General features: G+C 37.9%; 3 protein-coding genes across 3 annotated transcripts in view; all 3 read left to right on the top strand.

The window, feature by feature from the left end:
* The window catches only part of LOC107038883 (prolactin-releasing peptide receptor), a 37,982-nt gene extending 26,195 nt beyond the window's left edge, over nucleotides 1-11,787 (top strand). Inside the window, exons 6-7 of the mRNA XM_015258197.1 lie at nucleotides 2,530-2,664; nucleotides 11,286-11,787. Of these exons, the coding sequence (XP_015113683.1) occupies nucleotides 2,530-2,664; nucleotides 11,286-11,532 (382 nt within the window). The 3' untranslated portion in view covers nucleotides 11,533-11,787. The remainder of the gene's footprint in view (nucleotides 1-2,529; nucleotides 2,665-11,285) is intronic.
* A 6,831-nt stretch (nucleotides 11,788-18,618) lies between these two features.
* LOC107038970 (mediator of RNA polymerase II transcription subunit 15-like) lies at nucleotides 18,619-21,404 on the top strand. The gene is made up of 4 exons (XM_015258370.1): nucleotides 18,619-18,671; nucleotides 19,987-20,251; nucleotides 20,379-20,656; nucleotides 21,279-21,404. The coding sequence occupies exons 1-4, from the start codon at nucleotides 18,666-18,668 to the stop codon at nucleotides 21,402-21,404; spliced, it is 675 nt and encodes a 224-aa protein (XP_015113856.1). The 5' UTR covers nucleotides 18,619-18,665.
* Nucleotides 21,405-22,626: 1,222 nt separating this feature from the next.
* LOC107038469 (larval/pupal cuticle protein H1C) lies at nucleotides 22,627-24,154 on the top strand. The gene is made up of 2 exons (XM_015257569.1): nucleotides 22,627-22,638; nucleotides 23,219-24,154. The coding sequence occupies exons 1-2, from the start codon at nucleotides 22,627-22,629 to the stop codon at nucleotides 24,152-24,154; spliced, it is 948 nt and encodes a 315-aa protein (XP_015113055.1).
* The last annotated feature ends 1,332 nt before the right edge of the window (nucleotides 24,155-25,486 follow it).

The raw sequence follows: 25,486 nt of genomic DNA, 5'->3' as shown, positions 1-25,486 counted from the left end.
AAAAAAACATTCATATCTTGTCTGACATCTTTGCTACAAACTCGGGTCTTCAACTCGGGTTTTTAATTGAAAGCCCGAGTTGTAGACCCGAGTTTGTAGCAGCGATGTCAGACAAGATATCAATGTTTTTTTGGGCTCAAATGAAAGAGCGGGTCGAGAAATNTCGAGGAGGGCTTCTCAGGACCGAAAAGAACTGAGGATTCGAATGGTCTCTGGAAAAGTACGTCGCAGAACTGATTCGGACTTACCAGGTCCATCTAGGTCTGGAGAGATCTTGAAAGACCTGTGTACGTCCAATCAGAACCAAATCCTCGACTCGGGTGCTTTAAATATTGTTGAGAAAACATATTGTTGAGATAAAAAGTAAAAAACTATTTATGCATGTTTTATCAAATTTGAACTTCCCTCGAAGATTCTCATGACCACACGGAGAAATATTCAGAAATATTCAGTAAAAATTACCGAACAATTCCCGTAATCGGCAATGGGGAATCGTTTTCTGGCAATTTTTATAGGAATGGAAGAGAAGAAATCTCAAACATTCAGTGACTTTTCAGGTTTGTCATCGAACAAAGTACGAAATTGTCACTTAATTTTTCCCGAAGAAGTAAAATCTTACAGAAACTTCCCGACTTATTATGCCGTCAANCGGCGAAAGTCCACCTTCCCCGGGAAAAACCGAAAATCTGACACTTTGAAAATTTGAAAAAAAAAACTTTTNCAAACATTCAGTGACTTTTCAGGTTTGTCATCGAACAAAGTACGAAATTGTCACTTAATTTTTCCCGAAGAAGTAAAATCTTACAGAAACTTCCCGACTTATTATGCCGTCAAAATAAAAAATTCTTGAGGGTTCAACAATTTTTATGCAGATGGTGAGTTATTTCTACGTTCCGTTTCGTAAAATTTCTCAATCGTTGGGGAAAAATTACGGAACGACTTGTTGTCTCCACAGCGGTGAGTTATCAGACGTGTGGTTAATTTTTACGGAACAAATCGTAAAATTTACGTGGCCATTCCTACAATTTCCGTTCCGACTCACACTTTTTATTGAATTTTACTTCGCTCGCGGATTACGTTTCAAAACGTAATTTTTACATTTTTTTCTGGTAATTTTTATTGAATTTTTCCCTCCGTGCACTTGACTCCAAATTTCAATGTTTCAACATCACATTCACTAAATAGAAGTATTTTTGTCTTTAAATAGTTGACTTTTCTCTTCGTATAGAAAGGAATAAAATGTGTTCATTATTGCGACAAATAGAATGGCCTTGAATTTTCGTGAAATCAAATAATAGTCGGTTCAAAGGAAAATTACATTGATAAAATCTAACTCATTGTCATGACAGAGCCCTAGGGTCTGAATGCCCGAGTGATCCATTCATTGCAGAATCCGAATTTCTCCCCAACAGCGAAAGGAACTTTCCCGGATTTTTTTTAGTCGCGAGAGTGGAACAAGTGTAGTGGCAGTCATAAAAGAAAATTCGTGCCCGCAGAGGCGGGGGAGTGTCCTGCGAGCCTACTCATTGCGGGTGGGAAAGTTTTGAAAGAGTCACTTATCCTTCAGAAGTTTTCGGAACAACGAGGCCTCTTACCCTGAAAAATAAGCTCCCGACAAGTCAAACAAAACAAAATAGAACAGAACAGAGGCATAACTTGCGAGAGGCTATGGAAGTATTTCGTGGAGGCGCCTTGGAATGACAATGTCCCCCAATTTTCCCTCTTTTATTAGCTTCTCGTCCCCCCAATCCCCAAGTTTTGAGTGAAAAATACTTCTTCGTGTGGACTCTGCCACGAAAAGCTTTATGAAACCACGAGGGAAGAAAGGAAATGGAGAAAGATCGCCGGTTTTTTTCCCCTTTTTTTAAACGTTCGTGTCCAAATGGGTCACTAAAAACGTCTTATGATTCCATTTATAAATATCCAGCGTCATTTAAATTAAATTTTGCATAGAATTATTATTATTTTAAACATTGGCTGTTTATAAATCAATAATTGAAATTGTTTAAACTTTAGGAAACTTAATTTTTTTAGGCGTGAAATTGATTTATGGTCAAATTATGAATATGAATAAATTTGTTAAAATTATATTGTTAAATTTGTTTATAAATTATTTATAGAAAATGCTAGTAATTTTCAAAAATTGCAATTTTCAAATTACTTCATCTTCCTCCAAAGTAAGCTTTCTATTTTTTTCAGATTTTTAAAATGTTCTAATGGTTCAATATCGAGGTTCAAATCGACACCAGCAAAGTTTAAATAATAAAATAATTGTTTTCAATAATAAAAGCATTTCGCTGGGTAAAAAATAGCCAAAGTACTTGGATATCCTTATTTAGTGACTTTTAATGCAAAACATTACGAAAATGTCTTGTCCTTCAAACGTCTTCTTTTAAGACATTCAAAATTTCAATTCTCACGTTGTGTCTAAGTCTTATATTAAAATGTCATGAAGACACTAGTTTTTCCACTGAATTTTTCTCCTTCAAACCTCCGATGCTTAATACTTCCCTCTTGTTATTCTTCCAGATTGGCGAAGCCTGCTCTCATCGAGACTTACGAAAATACCGGTCACTTTGACATAACCTTCACCATGTTTGTTTGGTTGGGATTTGCATCAACCGTCACAACCCCAATGTTGTACGCCTCCTGGCAGATGAGTCGGTGAGTAAAAAAACCTAAAACTATTCTTTCAAATTCGCTGGAGCGCATGATTTATTCCGCATTCCGACATTTCACGCACGCCGCCCCAACATTGCGCGTCAATCTCAAAGTATCTCCTCCGGAATAAACCGTTCCCCGTTCGCGCCATTGATAGTCCATAGACAGAAATCACTCGAATTCTCAGTTCTTTTGTCAAAAATCACGGATAACGCCTGAAATTGTTCACCGTCCACTCGCCTTTGTCCGGCCACCGACGACTCGAATTCCATTTATATCACGTTTCCAGCGTCTCAAAATACTTCACACATGGATCCCTATTTGAACTTGAATGAACAAAGGAGAAAAAAAAGTCAACTTCTCACCTCCAGTAACACAAGTGACCTTTCTCACTTGCGATGACGCACGTGATCAATATCAGTCATTGCAGAATAGAAGAACTGCGATTTACAAAAGCAAGATATCAAGCGCCTAGGGAAATTTCACTCTTATTCACGTTTCTTTTTCCGACGATTTCTCTTCCTTCCACGTGCAACTTTGAAATAATCTATAACTGAACCCTCCCGAAGCATTTCTGATGGTTTAGGTATACGGTCTCTCACATTTATTTTCTTCAGATAAAGTCCCTCATGATCCCCCTCTTGAAGAGGGAGTCATGGGCACTGTGTTTATGCAGCTTCTGTATTATTTTTCATGGAAATTTTTCTCAATGCCATTCAGAATAATTTGAATATGAAATGGATGTTTTTCGATAGATTCTTCAGTCAAAACAAACTCATGAAGCTTTATATGTACCTGGAAAATTGTTATAATCTCTCAATTAATTACATTTAGGGGGAAAAATTATGAAATTCCTAATTTTAGCTGTAGGAGGACGAGAATTCCCGAACTTATTTGAATTTTCAATCAAAATATGTGTACTCAGTATCAATTCACGTTAAAATGTCAATTAATTGATAAATGCCTGAAAATTAGATTGATTAGATTCAATTGCTTCTGAAAATAAAAACTTACTTTTCTCTGTGCAAAATTCCCTGAACTTCCAATGAAACTATAATGCGACAAAAAATTCCCCGAAGTGTGAAAATTTGCCACTGAAATTTCGAGGAATTTTGTCATTGAAAATTCATAATTCCATGGAAAAATCCATGGAAATTGAATTTCAGTTTAATTGTTCCGGGAATATTGATGAAAAATCAGGAACATTCTGAGAATTCTCTCATTCAATTCCAGATTTTCATGGAATTATGGAAAAAATTGGGACTTCACTCGAATTTTCAGGGAAGTTTAAAATTCCATTGACCCATTAAAATCCATTTTCCCCTCAAATCAAATTCAAAATCTTTTTTCGAAAACTTCAGTCAAATTTTTTGAACAATGCTTTTTGCTGAAAATTTTTAACACTATCCTCGAATGAGCAGCATAATGCAACTGCTGCTTTGTATTGCCGCCATCACAATAATAGCCTGTGGCTTTTCTCTTCCACACCATTATCCCAAAGCCTCAGAGTAGAGTAGATGTAGCCAGGATTTCGGCTGTAGTAATACGATGTAGGCTACCAACAGCGGTTCACCACAGTGGTTGAGCCAAAGAGAGTAGTAGTCCCAGTTTGACCCACTTGCATGGAAAAACACATGCCAATGAATAATGGATGCCGGTAAGACGGAAAACGTTCGTCTCATCGTATTAGATGAAGAAATGCCAAACGCGGAATGTCACCATGATTAACGACGCCGAAATGGAATATTCAATCCGTCTTACTTGCGGAGTGAAAATGGACTCTGGCATCTTGTCTATTTCCGCAAGACTGCCCCGTCCAATCCATTTGTTCTGGCAATACTTATGCCTCGTGCACGCATCTGTGAGCGGTTAACCGGGCGTGATGTCACTATCCGTTAATTTTCACGCTTCGATACCACCAGTTTACTCATTCAGTTGCCTGTGTGGATTATACGAGCCGTGGATGCCGTCAACAAGACGCCATCTGAGTTATATACCGGTTGGCGCGGGTCAATGTGCACGTCATGGATGGAAAACTGGTTATTATGGCTTGAAGCTTCTTCGGGGGAGTTTGCGTGGTTTTTCACGTTGAAACTAATGGGTGAGATTATACATATATAAAGGGCTTCGTCACCTACTCGCTCCGCTCGCTAACCCCCCCACGGTTCTTATGATCCGACCCATTAGGGGCGATTAGTTTGTTTTTACACGGAGAGAAATATTCAATAAAAATTACGTATCTTTTCCGTAATTCCGGAGTGAAATGTGGTTGTAGGAAATTTCGCGGAACTGTCACGGAATTTTTCTAGAGCGTTCCGTAATTTTTATCTAAATCTCCTGTGAAAAATTACGATACCGTCCCTTAAATTTTCTGAGTCGATTCTGTAATCGGTGAGCGAATTGCGAGTTGCGTAATTTTTACTGAACATTTCTCTCCATGTAGAAAAAGGGTCCAGTCAACGCCTTCAAAAATCTATGTGAACATCACATGGCCCTCATGTGATCCTCCCAAGACCCTTATTTTGACCCTCATTCTCATCCTTATCTTATTCTTTTCCGGACTTTACTTCTCATCTTTATCCAGACCCTAATTTTTACCGTTAGTTAATTTTTACTGTTAAAAACTTGTTGAAATTTCATAAGAAAATTGGTAGTAATTCTCATGAAAGTGACATTAAGGATAATCGGTCGAGCCCGGAGGGTTAGAAAAAAAGCAGCCATTTTTCTCTTTTATTTTTTACGTATTCTTTAAATGATGGAAAAGGCGTGTGTAAAGTTTCAGACTGCTGGGGAACATGGTTAATTTATTATGAATTTTTGAAAAAGTGGTCATTTAACCCGTGATCTTATGGAAATCACAAAAAAAACTGCAAAACCCAAGGAAAAAATGCAGCCAAAGTCATGAAACTTTAGACACATTTAGAACATGTGATCAATGATTTTTTGAGTGAAAAAGATTGTCGCCTAGGAGCATTGCTTATTAATAATAGCGAAAAAAGTACTGAAAAATGAAATTTCTGCGCACGCAGCCCAAACGAGCAGCAACGTCTCAAGTACCTATCGGGTGGGGGTAGCGCGGTCAATTTAAACGTCTCTTGAGAGAAAGCGATGAAGCGTTGTGATTGGAGCTCCCTCGAGCCAATGGTACCAGCTCCTGGTGAAAAAAAAACTACCGACGATGTTGCCACTTTTTCGCATGGATTAATATTTCTTCATTTATTAAAAAAAAAAACAATCTGAAAACCATTCAATGCGCGGAACAGATACAAATAAATTTCATTAGCTCCAAAAATAAATTTTAACCGGAGATACTCCCTAATATTGTCTGAATTTTGAATCCGATTGGGAAAAATTTTTTTGTTCAGCGATTGGTTTTCTGCAGAAAAACAATAGAAACCCCTCCGCCTCACCTCCTACTTTTCCTCCTCGCCCGATTATCCTTAAATCCAATTTAGGGGGAAACTTGTTATGAAATTTCAAGTTTTACTTAGAATTCAAGGATATTCACGAGTTTTCAGTGGAAATGAGACAGAAATTTTGCAGCTGGATTGAATTGTCAATGAAACATGAATATTCAGAACCAAAATGACACGAATTTTCAATTTTTCCTTGAATTTTTCTGATTTTCCTGAATTTTTAAGGAATAATTGAACAGAAAAATTAAGTATTCTAGTGATAATACTGCAAATCAATCTAATATTTGAATTTTCAATCACGAGATTTCCTGAAGCTTCAGTGGAAAGTGTGACCCTTGGTTTCGAGTCTTAATTTTTCGCTTTAATTTTCTATCGCCAAAAGTCGATTTCGATTTTTGTAATATAGAGAGGACTGTAAGCAGTGGTGAAGCTACTCAACTTTTTTCTCCCCGAAGTGCCTAGAGACGTCTAAATTTAAGACATTGGACGCATAAATTTGTCATAAGTTTGAACCAAAAGATCCTCGTGCAAATGCACGTCTCAATGTCTCAGCTTGAAATCACTGGATGCATCACTGGATGTAAATCCACTTGACCCACACGATTTTTATCACCTCCGTGGGACTTCCATTCAATGTCATCAAGTGAGTAGCTTCTCCCATTCCCGAAATCTCGTCCTCAGCTGGCGCCTTCGATAAGACGTGAGAGGGGACTCCGGTCGTCGACTCAACGTCAAAGACCTCAGCGCTGAATAAGAGTAGACGGTTAGCAATTAGCGGCTCGGGTCATGCTGATACAGCCACCCCGAAAACGAGACAAGTGAGAGGTGATTTTTCATCTTGGTTTCTCTCACCCCAGGGAAAGGGTGAATATTCCGTTCACTCCGGAATAATATCCTTTGAGGGTGTGATCGATTTGTTTTTCTCCCAACTTCAGTGGCAGTGATCCATAATTCGATATTGCCTATTAAGGTGTTTCGGCGGCATTTCTCTCCGGGGGTGAAACTAAAGGGGAGTCATTGTCCTCGAGTAACTACTTAAGTGCGCATTTGAGCATTTCTTGAATATTGATTTTTTTCGTCAGACTGATTGACTTTTTCCCATCACTTACGAGTGTCAAATTATTTTTGCTGAATATTTTTCTCATTATTGAAACGATATTAAAATGCATCAGAGACATGGCAATGCCATACGTATCATTCCTATATTCATTTCGAGTTGGTAAATCTGCGGAGTGTTTTCTCTCTCAATTCCATGGTCTAACCTACACTGAGAGAAAAACGCCAAAGTTCTCAAACAAGTCTTGTTTGTGCCAAAAAAATTGTTTTTTGAAAATTATCAAAAAAGAAACAATAATAATTATATGATAGCAATCTTGTAACTTAGGGATAAATATTTGTTGATAAATTTTCCTCTATATGAGATATTTTCATCCTGAAAAGACATCATCTGGTGTGAATTATCCGCCTCTTGAGCCAAATATTTCGTTGCTGCCGAAAGCAGAACAATTATTCATGTTTGAGACTTTCAAATTCGAACCAAACAACTTCTTTTTTGGCAATTTTCGACTAGCGATTTTGTTGGCCCAAACAAGACTTGTTTGACAACGTGTTTGTTTTTCTCTGAGTGTATACCTCTCCCATGATGCACCAGCGATTATATTGACATTCGAATTGCGCACACGGTGAAGGCGTAGTTGCCACATATCAGTCTCAATGAATAGAAATTGCCCCGAAACTAATAATTTGCCGTATATCATTATTTCAAATAGCTTCCTTATGAAGTCCAGAAAAATTCTGGAACTTATACGTGCCAGAAGAATTGATACATCATCCATTAGTTTTTTTTCAATAGTTCATTATGTTTTTCTTGAGCTCGAGACCCAGAAAAAATACAAAGAAATTCCCAATGATTCAGGACACTCAGATATTTCTCCCGTGAATTTTTCAATTTTTGTATCATTATTTTGACTTTCACTTTGCACACGAAACACCTTAATGTCTCGATTAGATGGGGAAGTTAGATCATTAATCTGAATATGCTAAGGGGTCTCTGAGACTCATTAAAGGTGAACGATCTGCGCTCCACGTGGATTGATATCGTGTTAACATCCTGGTGAATGTGGCTATTTCAGCGGGTTCTTGTCATGACAACCGGACCCTTTCAGCTGGAATGAGAGTGAACGGAGGACAAGCGTTGGGGTGAGGTGGGGAAGGAGGACTAAGATGGGTTGCGCTACTTTAACCCAACCCTTAAAGAGAAAATACTGGACGATAGGATTTATGGGGGTGCGAAATACTGGTTGACACGGTTGTATTCTGACACTCATAGGAAACATAACTCTAGGCAATTTGATGTATTCCAAGGAACACTGAAGGCATGGATGGTCTTCAAAGGTATCAGTTTAGATGTTTCAACAAAAATGGTTGACAGTGATGGAAACACGGGGAAAGACATCTGGGAGCCGAGAATATCCTTGGTATACATGATATATTCGAAGGATTCCTAAGAAATCGTCAGATGAGAACTACATGACAAGCATACCGAGAGCCCTTTTATTCTCTCCAAGACTTCCCCTAATACATCAGAGTATCTAATCCTGAAAAGAAAAACTTCACAAACTTGTGCTGTCAGAAAAAATCATATGATATTAGAAGCTTAATTCAAAGATGAGTGATTGCTTTTTTCTCAATCATCCTCTCTGTAATTAAATCCGCATATCGGAAATGATTGAGAGATGGATTCAGAAATTAGATGACAGAAAACTAGTTTGGAAGAGACAACCCTGGGCAATTTTACGTATTTCAAGGGAAATTGAAGGATTCGGTATTTGGATCTTGCAAACCTTGATATACATGATGTATCTGAAGGATTCCAGGAAATCGCCCCATGAAAACGGCATTTCAAGCATACCGAGAGCCCTTCTTTCCGGCCGTAAGGCAGTGTTTCACGGGCAATCTCTGCCTACGGCCATCATGACAAAAAATATTGTTCGTCATACGGCCAAAAAAATTTTTCTGAGAATATGATTGCAGCCCTCGCCTTCGGCTCGTGCTACAAATCTCATATTCGCCAGAAAAGTGTTTTTCGGCCTAATGACGAAATATACTAATAGAAAAATTTGATCTACGTCTCTATATCTATCGAATAAAAAAAATAGCCACTAGTACGTTAAGAATGGGTTTCTCCCTTTCTAAAGTCTTTTTCGGGGGCTGTTTGCAGTTCTATAAGGGTCTTCAATCCTGAAGGGAAAAACTTCACAAACATGTGCTGTCAAAGAAACCAAGTGATATTAGAAGCTTACTTCGAAAATGAGTGATTGCTTTCTCTTAATCCTTTCAGCAACTCATCATCGGATGCCTCAAATCAATTTCTCCGTAATTAAATCAGCGCAGTGGAAACGGTCGAGAGATGCATTCAGAAATTTGACAACAAATCGATAGCTAACGGGATTGATATAATGAAATAGAGGGACTTCAAAAGAGATTCGAAATAATACTGCTGGAGATGGTGCCAAATGCAGATTAAACGGTGTGTTCTATCATATATAACCTTTATTCTACTCCAACGCTGGAAATTAATCACAGCCTCGTGGTGAAGCGCACGTTGAGTCTACTGAGCATTGTGAATGGCTTCAGTGAGATAAGTACCTCATTGTGAGTTTCCAAATTAATGCGATATTACTCTGGAGAATGATCAACTGAAGAGCGAGCGAAGGACACGAAGGAATTGCTCAAGGAAATGATTGTGAGTTTTTATCGAGGAAGAGAGTCGCAAAGGTGCGGAATATTCATTGGCTTTTCCTCGGGTGGAGGCGGCAATCAAACAATTTCCTCGGTTAATTGGGTATGCCAACGACCAATGTATTCATACTTCAAGTGCGGATCAATACTCGTGGCGGATTGAGTGACTCTTGAGCGGTGAGGCATGCAGGACCTTCAAAATAGTGGTGTCGAGAGAATTTAGGCGTTTCTTGAGGTGATAATCCAAGGGTATTTAGGATGGTTTCGGTGGTTAGGAAATGTCATTGATTGATGGGTCACAAGAATTAGAATTATCATTCAAGACTCAAGCACGATGGGATAAATACATTTATGAGGGCGGGGATCGATAGCTGTATCGGTAAATTATAATTACCGTTCAATTATTAAGTAGTCAATTCGTTAATATCACTCGTAAATTTTTATTATTGAAGTAATCTTCGATTTAAATATTCAAATTCCGAATTATTTATTAATCAGTAATTTAGTTAGGAAGATTGACGATTATTTGGATAATCGGTAACCCCGTATGAGAAATTTAGTATTATTTACTTGATAAAAAATTTATGGTTCCATATTATTAAATATTTAGATCATTATCAAAGTGGAGCAAAATGTAATTCAATGAAAAAATATTTGTTGGTAGAGGATATTTTACGATTCGTTCGGTAGAAGAACACATCTATGGATGCAACAATTATTCACGCTCAATGGGATAATTTTTTATGGAATACAGAGTAAATTTGACAGTTTACGCATAAATTACCCTCACGTTTAGTAAATTTTCCCGGTCCAACGGAGAAAAATTCACTATTCGTCTCGCACTTCTTTCCGATATACACGGAGAGAAATATTCAATCAAAATTACGTCCCTTTTCTGTAATTCCGGAGTGAAATGTGGTTGTAGGAAATTTTACGGAACTAATTGTTATCTGCATTTCCTCTGAAAAATTACGATACCGTCACTTAAATTTTCGGAGTCAATTCCGTAATCGGTGAGTGAATTGAGAGTTTCATAATTTTTTATGAACATTTCTCTCCGTGTACGGTGAAAAAGATCTGAAAATCGAGTTCGCTCTACGATAACTCGACTTTTCCGGTAATATTTTTCCAACTTTTTTCTCCGCGTGTAACATGTAATTCCAAGATAAAATTCCCTGGGAATGGATTCGATCAATCGAACGAATTCTCAGAAATATTCAGTGCGTTGAATTCAGTGCAATGATTCAAATGTTCAAATTCAAGTACAGCCTTCAATACGACTGGTGGTATTTCCCCAGAAGCCGTCTATTTCACTTATTCAGATGCCGTCTACAATCGCTGGAGCGAGAAACTCAGACTCCCGTGAAAAGCCCCCCACATTTCTCATCGTTAAGTAACGAAACAATTCATCATCAAGATATGGTTGTGATCCGATTTTAATTTGTTTTTATTATTTCTTTTTTCCAGTCCGGCGAAGGAGCGTTTGAAGGGATACTTTCAATTTTCCACTAAGCGACTGCAACCGGTACTGGAGAAGGGTTTGCGTCACAGTAGTCGCCACGAGGGTGGCCTTGCGAACGTTGCATACACCCCTCAAGCACGAGCCGGTAGTTTGAGCGGAAGCAACGGGAGTGACGAATATACCCGAGGCAATTCGAGTCTTCAACGTCCGGATCTCATCAACAATGCGCATCGGATGAGTCCGGTACGTTGAGGGAGTGGGAGATTGTACGTTTTCCTTGGAGCTTTTCATTCTCGAATTATTGGATAATTGTTGATGACATCAATTCTAAATTATATTGATCCGCACGATTTGGCCCTTTATTCTGTTTATTTTGACGTCATTGTGCCAATCTTTGATTAAATCAATTTGGAGTTGCATGGAAGACGAACGAAATCATTAAAATCAGATGACTCACTCGAGAGAAAAAATTTGCTTGAGGGGAAGTACTTGAGAGAAATTAATCAACTTGACACGTATAAAAAAATTCAATAGAAAAACTTGAAGAATTCGATAGAAAATTCCATTGAGATTCCTTCAAATTCTAGGGAATTCTCATTAAAATTCTATTTGTTTTTTGCGCTGATTCTATGAGATATTTCATGGGAAAAAATCAATAAATTTCGATTTTTCTATATGAGTTTTCTCATGGAATTTTTACTATAAGAATACTTGGGCATGATTTTTAAAAGTTTTTTTCACTCGGATCCTGCAATGCAAAACAAAACAAAATGTACCCAATAATTTTAATAGAAAAAATCTCAAGATCAAAATCCAAACAGAAAAATCAAAATCTATTGACTTTTTCCTATCAAATATCTAATAGAATCTGCGCAAAAAACAAACAGAATTTTACCGAGAATTCTCTAGAGCTTTAATAAAATCATATATTCCCATAAAATTCCTAGAGAATTTCAATAAAATTGTGTAGCGAATTCGTTAAGGTCTTCTATTAAATTTTTTTTACGTGGCTAGAAAGAAGTTTAATATCTTTCGCAAAAATAATTCTCTGTAGTTTCTGTTTTGTCCACAAGTAAATTGATTCAACACGACAAAAGATCTCTTCAGGGGAGTATAATTTTTTCTCTCATTGAAATAATTTTAATAATCTCTTGAATGAAAAATGGCATTAAATTCCGTGACAATCGTATAATCGAGTTAATTTGACAAACTCACGACAAAAGATTCACTTGAATCGTAGGAGTGCACCTCCTTCTTAATTAATCCACGGACCATCCCACGGCAAACCCGTGGGCAGAATGAATTCCCGCAAAACAAAGTGTATCTCGTGAATAACAAATCTAATGGAACATCTTGAGGGAATGGATTTCCCTCCTCCACTGAGATTGCACTGAGAGCTCGGCCCAATCCACCCCCACGACACTCAGATATTTTTTTCACATCCCCTGTATTACCGGCTGGCGCTCCATTCTCGCCCGTAATGTATCGTCGTCACGGAGGACATGTGTCGAAAATTGTGGCCCGAAAAAGACCCATCCGTGAGAGTTGAAGATAAAGACGAAATTTCCTTTGACAGAAAATTGGAGAGACCACTCTCGCTAGACTGCGAGAACGTCTTGGTGATTTTGGCTTAAACAGAGCGCAAAAAGAATTCATGACTCAATTCACAATGAAGATAATTTGCGGGAGATTAATGTGTCTAGTCTGAGGAGGAAAGTAGCTTCTAAATAGAAAACTCACAAGTTACTTAGAAAACTGTTGGTTATTAGACTAAATCGGTTAATCACTTGGTGTAATTATGAGTAAGCTCGATAAGTGGAGAAGTTGTGAGATAATTAAGTTACTCCGTTGTCAGGTATACAGTGGCGCTAGAGAGATTGGAGGGATGGAATGGGATTTGTTTAGAGTTTTTATATATTCATAGGAAATATTCATGGGGATTATCCCCGTAGAATGATTTGTTTTTGACGATGGGAAGTGGTGACTACATCGGAGATTTTTTTTTAATAAGATACTCGCTGTGAATTGATGTCTTGCATGACAATAAGGTGGTTAATATCAGCACAACTATTGTGAAATTTCTATCTGTATTATTAAAGTGTCATTGGAGTGTTTGGGTGAGAGCAGAGGGGTTACTCATCACTTGCTATAGGAAAAACTGGAAAACGACCTAATATCACAAAATTCATTTCTTCAGTTCAGGTTCATAACTTGAACATGATTACTCTACGACAAAGTGAGAGTTTCTGGGCTTTCAATGTTGCGAAGTACGTGTTGTAAGGTTTGTAAGGGTTACAAGGGCCGCATGAAGGTCATGCGAAACCTCATAAGGGTCATAACAACACCCACGAAAATCAAATAAGTCTCAAAAATCATGAGATGAATAAAGTTCTCCCGCGATGGCTGACCCTTACGACCCTTCTGAGGCTTCTTGTGACTCTTTACGAACATCATTTATTTCTGCTGTGAGGTAACCCCCCTGCCGTCCCAATGAACTAAAAAATATGGATCTCACGTACTATATTCTATTTTTCCCCCTCAACTATGATAACTCTAATGATAAAACATAACGAATATTTTGGTATGCAATTGATGGAATGCAAACATATTGATCGACTGTTCGCCTCGAATATCACATACACTATTTTCAAATCCGCATTGTTATGCAACGAAACTAAGCACATAGAATAGCCATCCATCGAAGCCGATAATTGTCAGTGAATTTGTATATAATAATAAAGAGAATTGGAAAAACTAAATGGTAAAAATTAATTTTTTCGATATCCCTCCTCGCTGGTACATCCAATCACCTCCGATGCAATCTTCCTGTTACATATTAGCCAACTGAAAAGAGGCCAATGTTGCGGAGAATTGTAGCTGCACCGAGTGCAACATAATGAAAAATAGCGCCCACTGAATTGCCTCGTTTACATTGACTATGAGGGTTTATGGGCGAATACGGAGGAGAGAACTGGATGGTTTGCAAATGATTAAGGATCGTTTCCATTTCTTTTCAAGGTTCCTCGATATTCAAATGGAATGGAAATTTCGTGTCTCGTATGTCTTGGAGTCATTATTGAACCTCTATTTTTCCGGTTTAAGTTGTTACGGGAGGTAATGCATTTTGGAAAAGGTATTACTTCGCGAGAATAACCTCGAGAATTTTTTATTATCATTCTCAATGGATATTTCAATAAATACCGCAATGTCAGAGCCATTGGAAGCTGGAATCAAACAGATGTCATTGTTCATTCCGAGTTATTCCTGATATCCAAATCATGTCACATCAATGTTCGAAAACGCAATATTGAGTTCAAGTTGAGTTGAGTTTTTGTATTGAACTCCCACTGCTTCGTTTAATCTTTGGAATGGTATTTTAATTACTTAGAAGTTGAGATTATTTGATACCACAGGGTAACATTTAATCGATGGGAAATGTTAATTGAGAATTTAAAAAAATATTAATTTACGTGAATATGTTGCGAAATGTTTCATCGATATTATCAGTGGATAATTTGATAAATACCGGAATTTCAGAGCCATTGGGAACTGGATAATCAAACAGATGTCATTTTTCAATCCGAGTTATTTCTGATATCCAGGTCATGTCGCATCAATGTTCGAAAACTCAATATTGGGTTTTATTCTCTATTGAACTCCCACTGCTTCGTTTAATCTTTGGAATGGTATTTTAATTAATTAGAAGTTGAGATTATTTGATACCACAGGGTATCATTGAATCGATGGGAATTGTTAATTGAAAATTAAAAAAAAATTAATTCACGTGAATATGTTGCGGAATTTTTCATCGATATTATCAGTGGATAATTTAATAAATACCGGAATTTCAGAGCCATTTGGAGGTGGATAATCAAACAGATGGCATTTTTCAATCAGAGTTATTTCTGATATCCAGGCCATGTCGCATCAATGTTCGAAAATGCAATATTGGGTTTTATTTTCTATTGAACTCCCACTGCTTCGTTTAATCATTGAAATTTTATTTTAATTAATTGGAAGTAGAAATTATTTCCCTGCCTGTGAAAACCAAAACCTATTAATCCCCTGCATAGATAATTATAAATAAAATATAATTATTTTCTCTTGTTGATTCTTCTTTTATGATTGTCAATCCATATGATTCAGTTGCATTTAATATTATTCTGTAAATTGCAGCCATAACCATTCTATAAAAATAAAAACATTGTATTCCACTCACAAAGGAACAAATTACGTGACATATAATCGAATTCGGTCGTTTCGGTTTCACAACGCTTTCAAAAATCAAACAAATATCAACTTTTACTCCGAGTTATTAATGACATGCTAGCGGGTCATAGAGAGTCGTTTTGAAACGAATTCCCAAAAATTCAAAGTCGGATTTGACATTCTCTTGAACTCCTGTTTCCCTCGATCGACATTCATGTGTAATTAATTAGAAGTAGATACCATTTGACAGTATGGAACGCCTGTACTTCTGAATAACTGTCCTTTCAGCGCTCCCAATATTAATTATCATGGCAGCATTAACCCTAGTCAGGTCACCTGACGGGAAAATGTGACTTTAGTCACCTTCGCGGGAGAGTGCCGCCGTGTTATTTAGGCTCCACCGTTGCCGAATCCACTCTACACTTCCCGGGTGCGTTTAGCGACTTCCCAGCAATGTCGCGCAACAGGCAATTTCATTTAACACGGGAAAAAATTGTTCACCTGTTGGAAATAATTTTTTTTCTCCCAGAATTAAGGATACAATATTGAAAAAAAATACTAGAATTTTCCAGGTACTTCAATTGACGAATTCAATTTTTCTCAAATTTTTCCGGTCAACCAGTCGATGGCAAGGTGAATAAAACGACGTGTTGCGGCAATTCCCTCGCATGGTGACCAGTCTAGGGTTAATTGATATTAGCAATATTAATTATCATCATAATGTAATATCGAAATTATTAATGTGATTTATGCTTTTGACTTCGAATGCTCGTTCAGACTTTTTAAATATTAACTTCATTTTTTTCATGTCAATGTTTTGAAATCAAACCATGTTAATTGTTCAATTAATAATGTCCCAAAGAATGACTTATCTGAATTAAATAAATCGATCTGAATCAATTGAATAATTTTTGAAATATCAACAAATGTCAGAAAACGAATTTATAAACATGAAGTAATAATCCATTTGGAATAAATGAATTATTCATGTCAAATAATTGAAACATTTTCATTGAAATAAATGAACTTTATTTGTTTCCACCACAAAAATCGTTGAAACGAATGGAGAAATTTCAATGAAACTGTTTTATTCGATTCGAACGCATCATTTCTCTGGATATAGGATGACATGGGTTACATGGAAATGATCGTGTGAATAACGTTATCAAAGTCCCACCCTATATTGTCTCAGCCTTTTGTCCAAATCGGAATACCTTGACTCGTGATATCGCCTCCAGTGGCAATACACATTACCTCTTGAAACTCACCAGTATCACTCGTTACTATCACTCACCCCATCTTCATTCTCAACTCCTTCCACCCCTGCAGCCCAGCTCATTTCCCCTATCAAACAACCCTGTGGTTTCGACGCATAAATCCAATTGATTTGTGCGGGCGTGAGAAATTACTGCATCATACCATATAATAGTGGGTTATCAGTCTTCACAACATATGAATTAACACATAATCAGGTACTAAGAGGTGATGACATGAATGAGCTCTACATATAGACTGCTAAAATTTTTCCACTGAAATTTTGACGAATTTTGTCATTGAAAATTTATAACTTCATGGAAAAATCAGAGGAAACTGTAAATTTTAGTTTAATTATTCGGGGAAAATTAATGAAAACCCAGGGAAATTCAGAGAAATCTCCCCTTGAATTCCAGTTTCCCTGAATTTTGAGGGAATTCCTCCACAAATTGCAGGAATTCCAAGAACTTTAAAGGAATTCCCTGAAAATTCATGTAAATGGTGGAATTTCTGTCTTCCTGCTGCTAAAACAATGGAATTTCCCTCGAATTTTCAGAGAATATTGAAATTCCATTGACTTTTTACCCTTAAATCAAACTCAAGGTCTTTTCCCGGAAAATTTGAACCAAATTTTTCAACGGTGCATTCCAAGATGGATAGAAAAAGCATAAATATGTGGGACGATAAGATAAAATGGACTAGTGTTTTGAAGGCGTCTTAATTTAAGACATTAGATGCAAAAATGAAATGTCAAATGAATTAAAATATAGTGTCATTGCAAGATCAGAAGGGCATAAAAACCTTAAACATTATTTTAAGAAGAAATACATTTCATCAGTATTTTTGATCCCAAGAATTATGTTATCATTTTCCTGATAAGTTTGACCCAAAATGTCTCGAGTAAGACACTTAGACTATCTAGAATGCAAGTCTTAATGTTTTAATTTGAAAGACTAGTTTTTCTAGTGTATTTTTAAAATAACATTATTTAACATTTGAATCTTAAATAATTATAATTCATATTATAATTATTTAACATTAAATTTTTTAATTTCATTCAATTTTCTTAATATGTAATTTTCTTGACTGATTCATTATATCAGAAATGTTCTCAAGTAAATAGTAGACATTTGATACAACAGCAGTCAATATCGCAATGTCCATCGATGCCAACCCAAATAAATATTTCCACCGAGGGAGATATCCACACCGATGCCCATAAATATCGAACAATCCGGGAAAACCGTCTGAATGCCTAATAGGTTTTATCGATGATAGGAAACTGCAGATATTCACGAATTAAAAGCGCCCCATATATTCTCCCTCCATCGATTTCGTCGGCCACAATTAGCCCCGGGTCGCATTTGCCAGCCATACGATATTGAACTGCTGAACCGCCCCCCCCCCCTCTCCATTAATCACCTTCCACTTAATTTAATTACCCCGAAAGTACCTATTCTTTATTTTCACGCGGTGAGACGAATAGAAAATGCCCGCAGTGCGAAAAAAAAACGAGAAAAAATATATGGAAAACTAATATACCCAGATTTCTGAAGGACCCTACTCCTATTCAAAGAGAAAAAGGAAAATAGCGGAGGGACGAATTTATTCATACTGCGTATCCCTCAATTTAAAAAGGTTGTAACGCGAAATGCTTTCGCCCGGGCCTACGAACCGCCGGGGCGCGATTATGATGCTCAGTTTGTCGGGCAGCGTCTTTGGCTGGAGGGGAAAGTGTCTTCAGGGATAAGTAATATATGATATGCACATCACGTATTTGTATCCAATGCTTCCGCGGTATATAATCCTCACGAACTCGGCTGACGTTAGATTACCAACTTGATTTTCACTCGTGCCAAAAGCCACGAGCCACAATTCACATCATCGATATTTGGTTCAAGGAGGAAAAAAGTGTTGTCACCATGCTGGTGAGTTTTCATAATTTTTTGATTGCACATCCAAACCATTTGGAATTATTTTTTTCCATGCCTTTTTTTATTGTTTTTAAAACCACAAGAAAAACTAACGTCTGAAATTAAGACAGTTTTGGCCGCCCTTTCTTAAGACGTTTGTTTAGATTGTTAAGCCGTGTGTTCCTGAATTTAAGACAATTAGACATGTATTTGAGGTATCTATTCGAGGATCTTTTGTTTAAAACTTGGGTCTCAAATTGTCTTCCCAAATACTGTGGGAGGGTTTTGGGTTGTATACTTGAAAAAAAAGCCTTGGTTCACAATTTTTATCATCAATATTTTGTTCAAGGACGAAGGAAATGTTGTTACCATGCTGGTGAGTTTTCATAATTTTTCAAGTGCCCATTCAGAGAATCTGGATTTTTTTTTCTTATTGCTTTAGAAACCACAAGAAAAACTAGTGTCAGAAATTAAGAATGTTTATCCCAAATCACAAGTACTTGAAAAAATTTGATTTTTTATAAACTGAGAGATGAAGATATTCCCTCCACTTTCATACAAATTTCAATCCAGCAACCCGCGTTTATTATTTAGCAATGAAATAGACAAAATGCACCAAATACATGCGATAACATGCGCTTATATGGGATGGAATCATTCAAATATTTCCTCTTTTTGCCCGGGCACCCCAGATTTTCCTCTGGTCATTGGATTCAGTATGATTTTACAAATTACCTTCTATTTCTAGTCTTGTAGTAGGTGAATTATCAATTTGAACATAAATTTCATGAGAGAACGTGTATAAGGAAAAATTAGTTTATTCATTTCTGCCGAAACTATTGCGATTACTTTTTTTTAGCGTTAGAAAAGTTAGTTTTACATGTTCTGCTATCAGCCGAAAAAATTACAGAATTTTTCTTGACCATGAAAAAAAAAACACATTTACCGACAATTTACCGACGCTGGCTAAACATCCTTAGACACTTTTGGCCCCTTTGTACATGTATTTCAGATATCTAACTCGAGGATCTTTTGTTTCAAACTTATGTCTTATTTGTCTTCCCAAATACTATGGGTTCTAATTGAAATAAAACTTGTACTTTTATCACTTTTTCAACCCTCTCAATAGATTGATGACTTCAATAAATGAATTCCTGACTTCAATAAATAAATTGTCTTATGATTCCATGTCTTAATGGGATTAATGTCTCGTCGTAGTGCCGCCATCATAAATGGCCAGTGAAAAATTCCTTAAATGAAGACGTCTTAAAGACCCCAGTGTTTCCAGTGTATGTATAACTCCTGCAACCCGATTCATTCTGTTCCCCAGGTTTATCTGATGTCTGTTGGACTGATGTGTGGATTAGCGTCATCCGAAGCGGCCGTTAACGGTATAAAACCTTCCAACTTTCTCGGTGGTGCTGAGCAGCACGCGTCCTTCAGTTTTATTCGTCCAGGATTAACCCAAACTTCTTATTCCTTCAATGGACCGAGCTCTCATCAGGCATTCAGCTCGAGCATCGGGAATCCACACCTTGCACAGAAGGTTTTTCCAAATGTTGCGCAAGCACTGGCATACAGAAATCCAGGACTCGGTAATTCGGGTTGATCTATCCATTATCTCCAAGGCTCATCAAGTGAAATAATCAAATTCATCTGTGATGATTGAGACCGAACACTCCCTCATTCTGTATCTGACGGGAATCCCCTTCTTCGTTACAGGTTATTTCCCAACATCACCCGTATCTTCCGCATACGCATCATCGCCCTACGTGCCGACGATTTCTCAACAAGCCCCCCCACAGTTTTTGCCTTATCAACAATCACAATTGGATCCGGCAACACTAGCTTACTATCAGGCTCAACAATTTTCCCAGAATTCCCACTTGCAAACTCAATCTGAGGCGTATCAGGCGCAGCTGAATCAGCTGTTGGCCCAACGCCAAGCGCAATTACTTCAACTGCAGTCGCAGGGTCAAGCGACACTGCAGAACCAGCAGGTGATGGTATTGCTTACGGAATCTTAAATTCGGGAGATCTAGTCGTAGATTCCAGTAATCAATTTATTATTTTGACGTTAACGATATCCAAGTACTGTGAATATTTTTTCTCCAGTGAAATGTTTGTCACTGGAGTTTACTCCAGTGAAAACTTTTGTAGTTTAAGTTTAAGGATAGTTGAAGTTTCCGGAAATTTTGCAATGATTTTATTATTTAAACTTTGCAGGTCGGAATATCAATTTCAATATTTAACCGGTGGAAATCAGTTTAAAAATCTGAACAAATGAGAAACTTTAATTGCAGAGAACGATTGATGAAGTAATTTAAAAATTATAATTTTTAAAAATTACGAGCATTTTCTGTACAAGTTACTTGGATATCCTCAAAGTTTTACGCCCTTCTAATCTCTCAATAAATTCTAAACTTCACCAAATTGGAAGAAAATGGTCAAGTCACCAAAAACGTCTTAAATTTGGTGACTTGTATTTCAAGACATTATGAAAATATTTTGTTATCACACGTTTTGTTTTTACACGGAAAAAAAATTTGAAAACGTGTTGAAGACACTAATTTCCACACTTTCATTGCCTCTTTAATCACCCAATTTATTCCAACTTCACAGATTCCTGAGCAAGCTGCATCCCAACGCCCCCAAGAAACCCAGAATTTACTTGGTGTAGCCTATTCATCAGCTCCATCCGTTGCACATGTTAAAGTCACTGGGAATGGATACAAATTCGATTTCTGATTGGAAATATTCATGAGCTTGTCCGCAACAGCAGGCTTATTATTTATTCAGCCATACACTGTACCTTTGATTAATAAAATTCATTGAAAATATTGGAATGCGTCTGGATTTTCGATTACCATTGGAATACAAGGGAGATTGAGAGACTGATAGCTAGAAATGATAGGTACTTAATCAACACAATCAATAAGACACTTTCTCATGTTAATCCGATTGGATATGTAATGTCTGAACCACGTATGCCCCAATTGGCCCGGCTATCGAGGCAGGTATTTCGGAGAAAGTACGACCTTGATAGACTGCTCTATAATTGTCGCATAGGTCGAATAGTGATATCTTATTGGGATATGACGTTGCGGTTGGTTCCGGTTTTCACTCGGATTCAACAACTCGAAAATTCTAATAGAAAAACCTAGGAAATTCAACAGAAAACTATTGAAATTTTATTCAAAGTTCCATTACTTTTCTACAGAAAATGTCCAATAGAAATGTTTTCGCTAAAGAAATCCAACAGAAGGATTTCTATTAGAAGTCCTATTAGAAGATTTCTATTAGTTTTGTCATTCCAAAACGTGTCTTCTACTAGAATCAAATAAACGATTTTTCAAGTCCTAATGTAATATTTTTGTAATCGAGCAAAATTAAAAGAAAAAGCACTAGATTTTGATTGTTAATCTTCTCATCAAAAAGAAGAGTTTTTCCGCTTTGTCTTCGTTATTTCTGAATGCCCACGATGATGAAGAATTTCCGGAAATGTTTGTAAATCTATCAAATGAATGAATTAATGAATGTGTGGTTTCAATCCCTCACTCCGTTCTCAGGCAATCAATCCCAAAATTTTGCGCTCCATGTAGTTCGCTCCCCTACAAGCCTGCCCGCCACGCCCCAAACTGTCTTACAAAACTCTTCCCCTTTCCTTTTTCAAGAAAACAGTTGTCGCAATCACCGAGAATCCGTTTGCATTTGGCCGTATTTACTCTTTCTTTCCGCCTACTTAATTTATATATCAGACACACCATTGGAGATTTACTGGGGCGATTGTGGAAAGAGACACTTTTCTCCTCCTTCAGAGAGAATGAATACAGACGAATCAGTGAGACAAGCTAGGTGATATTCCCCATTCCCCAAATCTCGGTCCAGATATAAATAACGATTCGAATCTCTCGATGTCACAGAACTCAACAAGCTCGTCCTGGCAAAGTATCAATTCAGGCTATCAGAAATGGCTTTCAAAGTGAGTATCGTACAAATTCAAACAATTGTCACAAAAGACATGAGAGTTACAGGAGTACTTAGCATTCGTTCACTGCAATTCAAAGTTCATTTGATAAATTTGACCTAGATTTGTCGTTAATTCGATGATTAAAATCAGTCGATATCTTCTCAAACTCGCAATCTGTTAATCCTAGTGATGCCGCGAAACCCCTTACGAGACAAAACTTTGGAGAGATGATCTCGGTCTCAGAGAACATGGAAATCTGTGTTCTCGTCTCAATCTCGAAATACGTAGTATTGACTCCTCTCATGATGACTCTGAGTCAATTTATCTCATCTCGGTCTCAAGTTTTTCGTGTTTTTTAATCTAAAATGTGGTTTTCGTCTCGGTGTTCTACATATAAAGAACGTGAAAAACTGGAAACCCAGGTGAGATAAATCGACCCGGAGTCATCACGAGAGGAGCCGATACTGCGTATTTTAAAACTGAGACGAGATAAAAAATTTCCGTTTTCACTGAGACCGAGACAATCGCTCCAAAGTATTGTCTCGTGATGTCTCACGACATCACTAGTTAATCCCCAATCTGTTACCCCCAGTTCATCATCCTTGCCGCTTTGGTGGCGATTGCCAACGCCGACGGTCCGGCCTCCTACAACATCGAGACAGCATCAGCTGACCACAAGAGCGTGGGATACTCCCAGGAATCAACACAGAAGGGTGCTGGAGGCAAGACCGGCTCGACAAGATACAACAGCGCTGTCAAGTCGCCACATGCCTCCGTCCACGTGACAAACGAGCGTGTCAACCACGACACCCAGTACTACAGCCACTCTGCCCAGCCATCCTACGTTCACTCTGCTCCGATGGAGGCCAAAACCTACGCCAGCCCTAGCTACCACAACTACGAAGCACCAGTCGCTGCCAAGTCTTACTCCGCGCCAACTTACTACACTTATCCTAAGCCCTCTCCAGTGAAGGGTCACTCCGCACCTGCCTATTACACTTACGCTGAGGCTGCTCCGATGAAGGCTTATGCTGCACCCGCTTATCACAGCTATGTGCAACCTGCACCCGTCAAATCTTACACAGCCCCAACCAAGGCTGCTACGATGAAGGCTTACTCAACAGCGGCTTATCACAGTCATGCCGAGGTTGCACCAATGAAGGTTTACACGCCATCGGCTTATCACACCTATGATGAGGCCCTCGAGACTCCAGCTGCAGGTGCTTATCACACCTACTCCGAGACTCCAGCCCCCAAGACATACGAGGCGCAAGCTTATCATAGTTATGCTGAAAGTGCTCCTGCCAAAAAGTACGAGGCGCAAGCTTATCACAGCTATGATGAAAGTGCTCCTGCCAAGGCTTACGAAGCACAAGCTTATCACGGTTATGCGGAAACTACCCCCGCACCCAAGACATATGGTGCACTGGCTCCAGCAAAGTCATACTCTGCACCTCCTTACGAATACGCCGGACATGGGGTCTCTCATGCTAGTTTCAAAGGGCTCGGGGCTCAGTACTCCTGGTAATTTTATTGAGAAGCTGTTGATTTGTGGAATGCTCGTTTCTGATTGATTCCGTAGGGAAGTGGTGAGTCGGTTTGATATTTTTGACGAGAAGAACATTGTGCTTCATCACTTCACTATTGAATTTGGATGAAATACGAAATTGAGTTTTGTATAAAGTTTCGTTGATGTTGAATATTGTGTTGTGGATTGTGTGTTGAATGTAATGGAGAATTATTCTATTGATTTTTTATATTAATCCTGTATTAGAACATAATAAATATATATTTTTTTGATCGAATCATCTGGTTTTCATTGAAAAGATTATTATGTTAAGACTGGTGTTAACTACTCTTGGTAATTTTTAAACAAGTTTTTGATCAGAAGTCTCTAATTTGATTTAAACGTGGATGATGGTCAATGATCTTGAAATCAAAACAACATGTGCTGGCTTACCATCAGGTGGTAATTGTACTCCAGTTGGAACTGAGGTGAACCTGTTCACCAGTAGATACTGTAAACAATATTCGTTTCGGAGCAGCCTAAAGGAGAGGGGGATCATTTGTACAATTTCAGATGAACACATTACGCTTTGGACACGTTCTAAGGAAAATGGCGTCACTACGGAAGGCGGTGGAACAGATGGGCACGGAAATTTATAGACACATTCCCGGATCGGCAAATTCTGATCAGGTGGTTAAAGAGGGCACGGTATTGAAGATAACTTCAGTAAAAATCTTACCAGTCGACATTTTTAGTGCAGCAGCGCGGTGAAGGATGGCGGGATTATGCTCATTACAAGTGGAATTACTATCTAAATCGAGCTGGCAATCGAGCAGTAGAATATAATAAGTTGAATCAGCCAGTGGAGAAGTAAATGAGCTATTAGAGAAAGAAAGACTTTGTACGGTGTATTTAAAAATGACGAAGATCTTTTGTACGATAATCATCAATTTTGTGGCGAATTTTTTGCGCAGACTCGGAGGTGCCAGAAATGTCGAAATAAAAAATTTTCATTTTCACCTACGGCCCGGGTGTCAGATTTAGGATTTTTTCAGAGGGAAAGTCGACTCTTCCTTCGAAAAAATCCAAGATATGACACTTTGGCCCTGGGTGAAAAAAAAATTTTTTCATCACGCTGTGTGGAAAACTGACTTTTCAAGGCACGCTCCTCGTGCCTAAAAGTCCCTTTTCCACTCATTGTGATGAAAAAAATTGTTCGATACTCGTGGGAAAAGTGTTTTCCGGCTCGTGGGGGGTTTATAGCACGAGCCGAAGGCGAGCCGAAGACGAGCCTTCAATTGAAAGCCCGAGTTGAAGACCCGAGTTTGTAGCAAAGATGTCAGACAAGATATG

Source organism: Diachasma alloeum, unplaced genomic scaffold (assembly GCF_001412515.2).
Source record: "Diachasma alloeum isolate Michigan unplaced genomic scaffold, Dall2.0 Dall_scaffold_00178, whole genome shotgun sequence".
NCBI classification, from domain to species: Eukaryota; Metazoa; Arthropoda; class Insecta; order Hymenoptera; family Braconidae; genus Diachasma; species Diachasma alloeum.
This window is presented reverse-complemented; position numbering and strand designations above follow the sequence as displayed.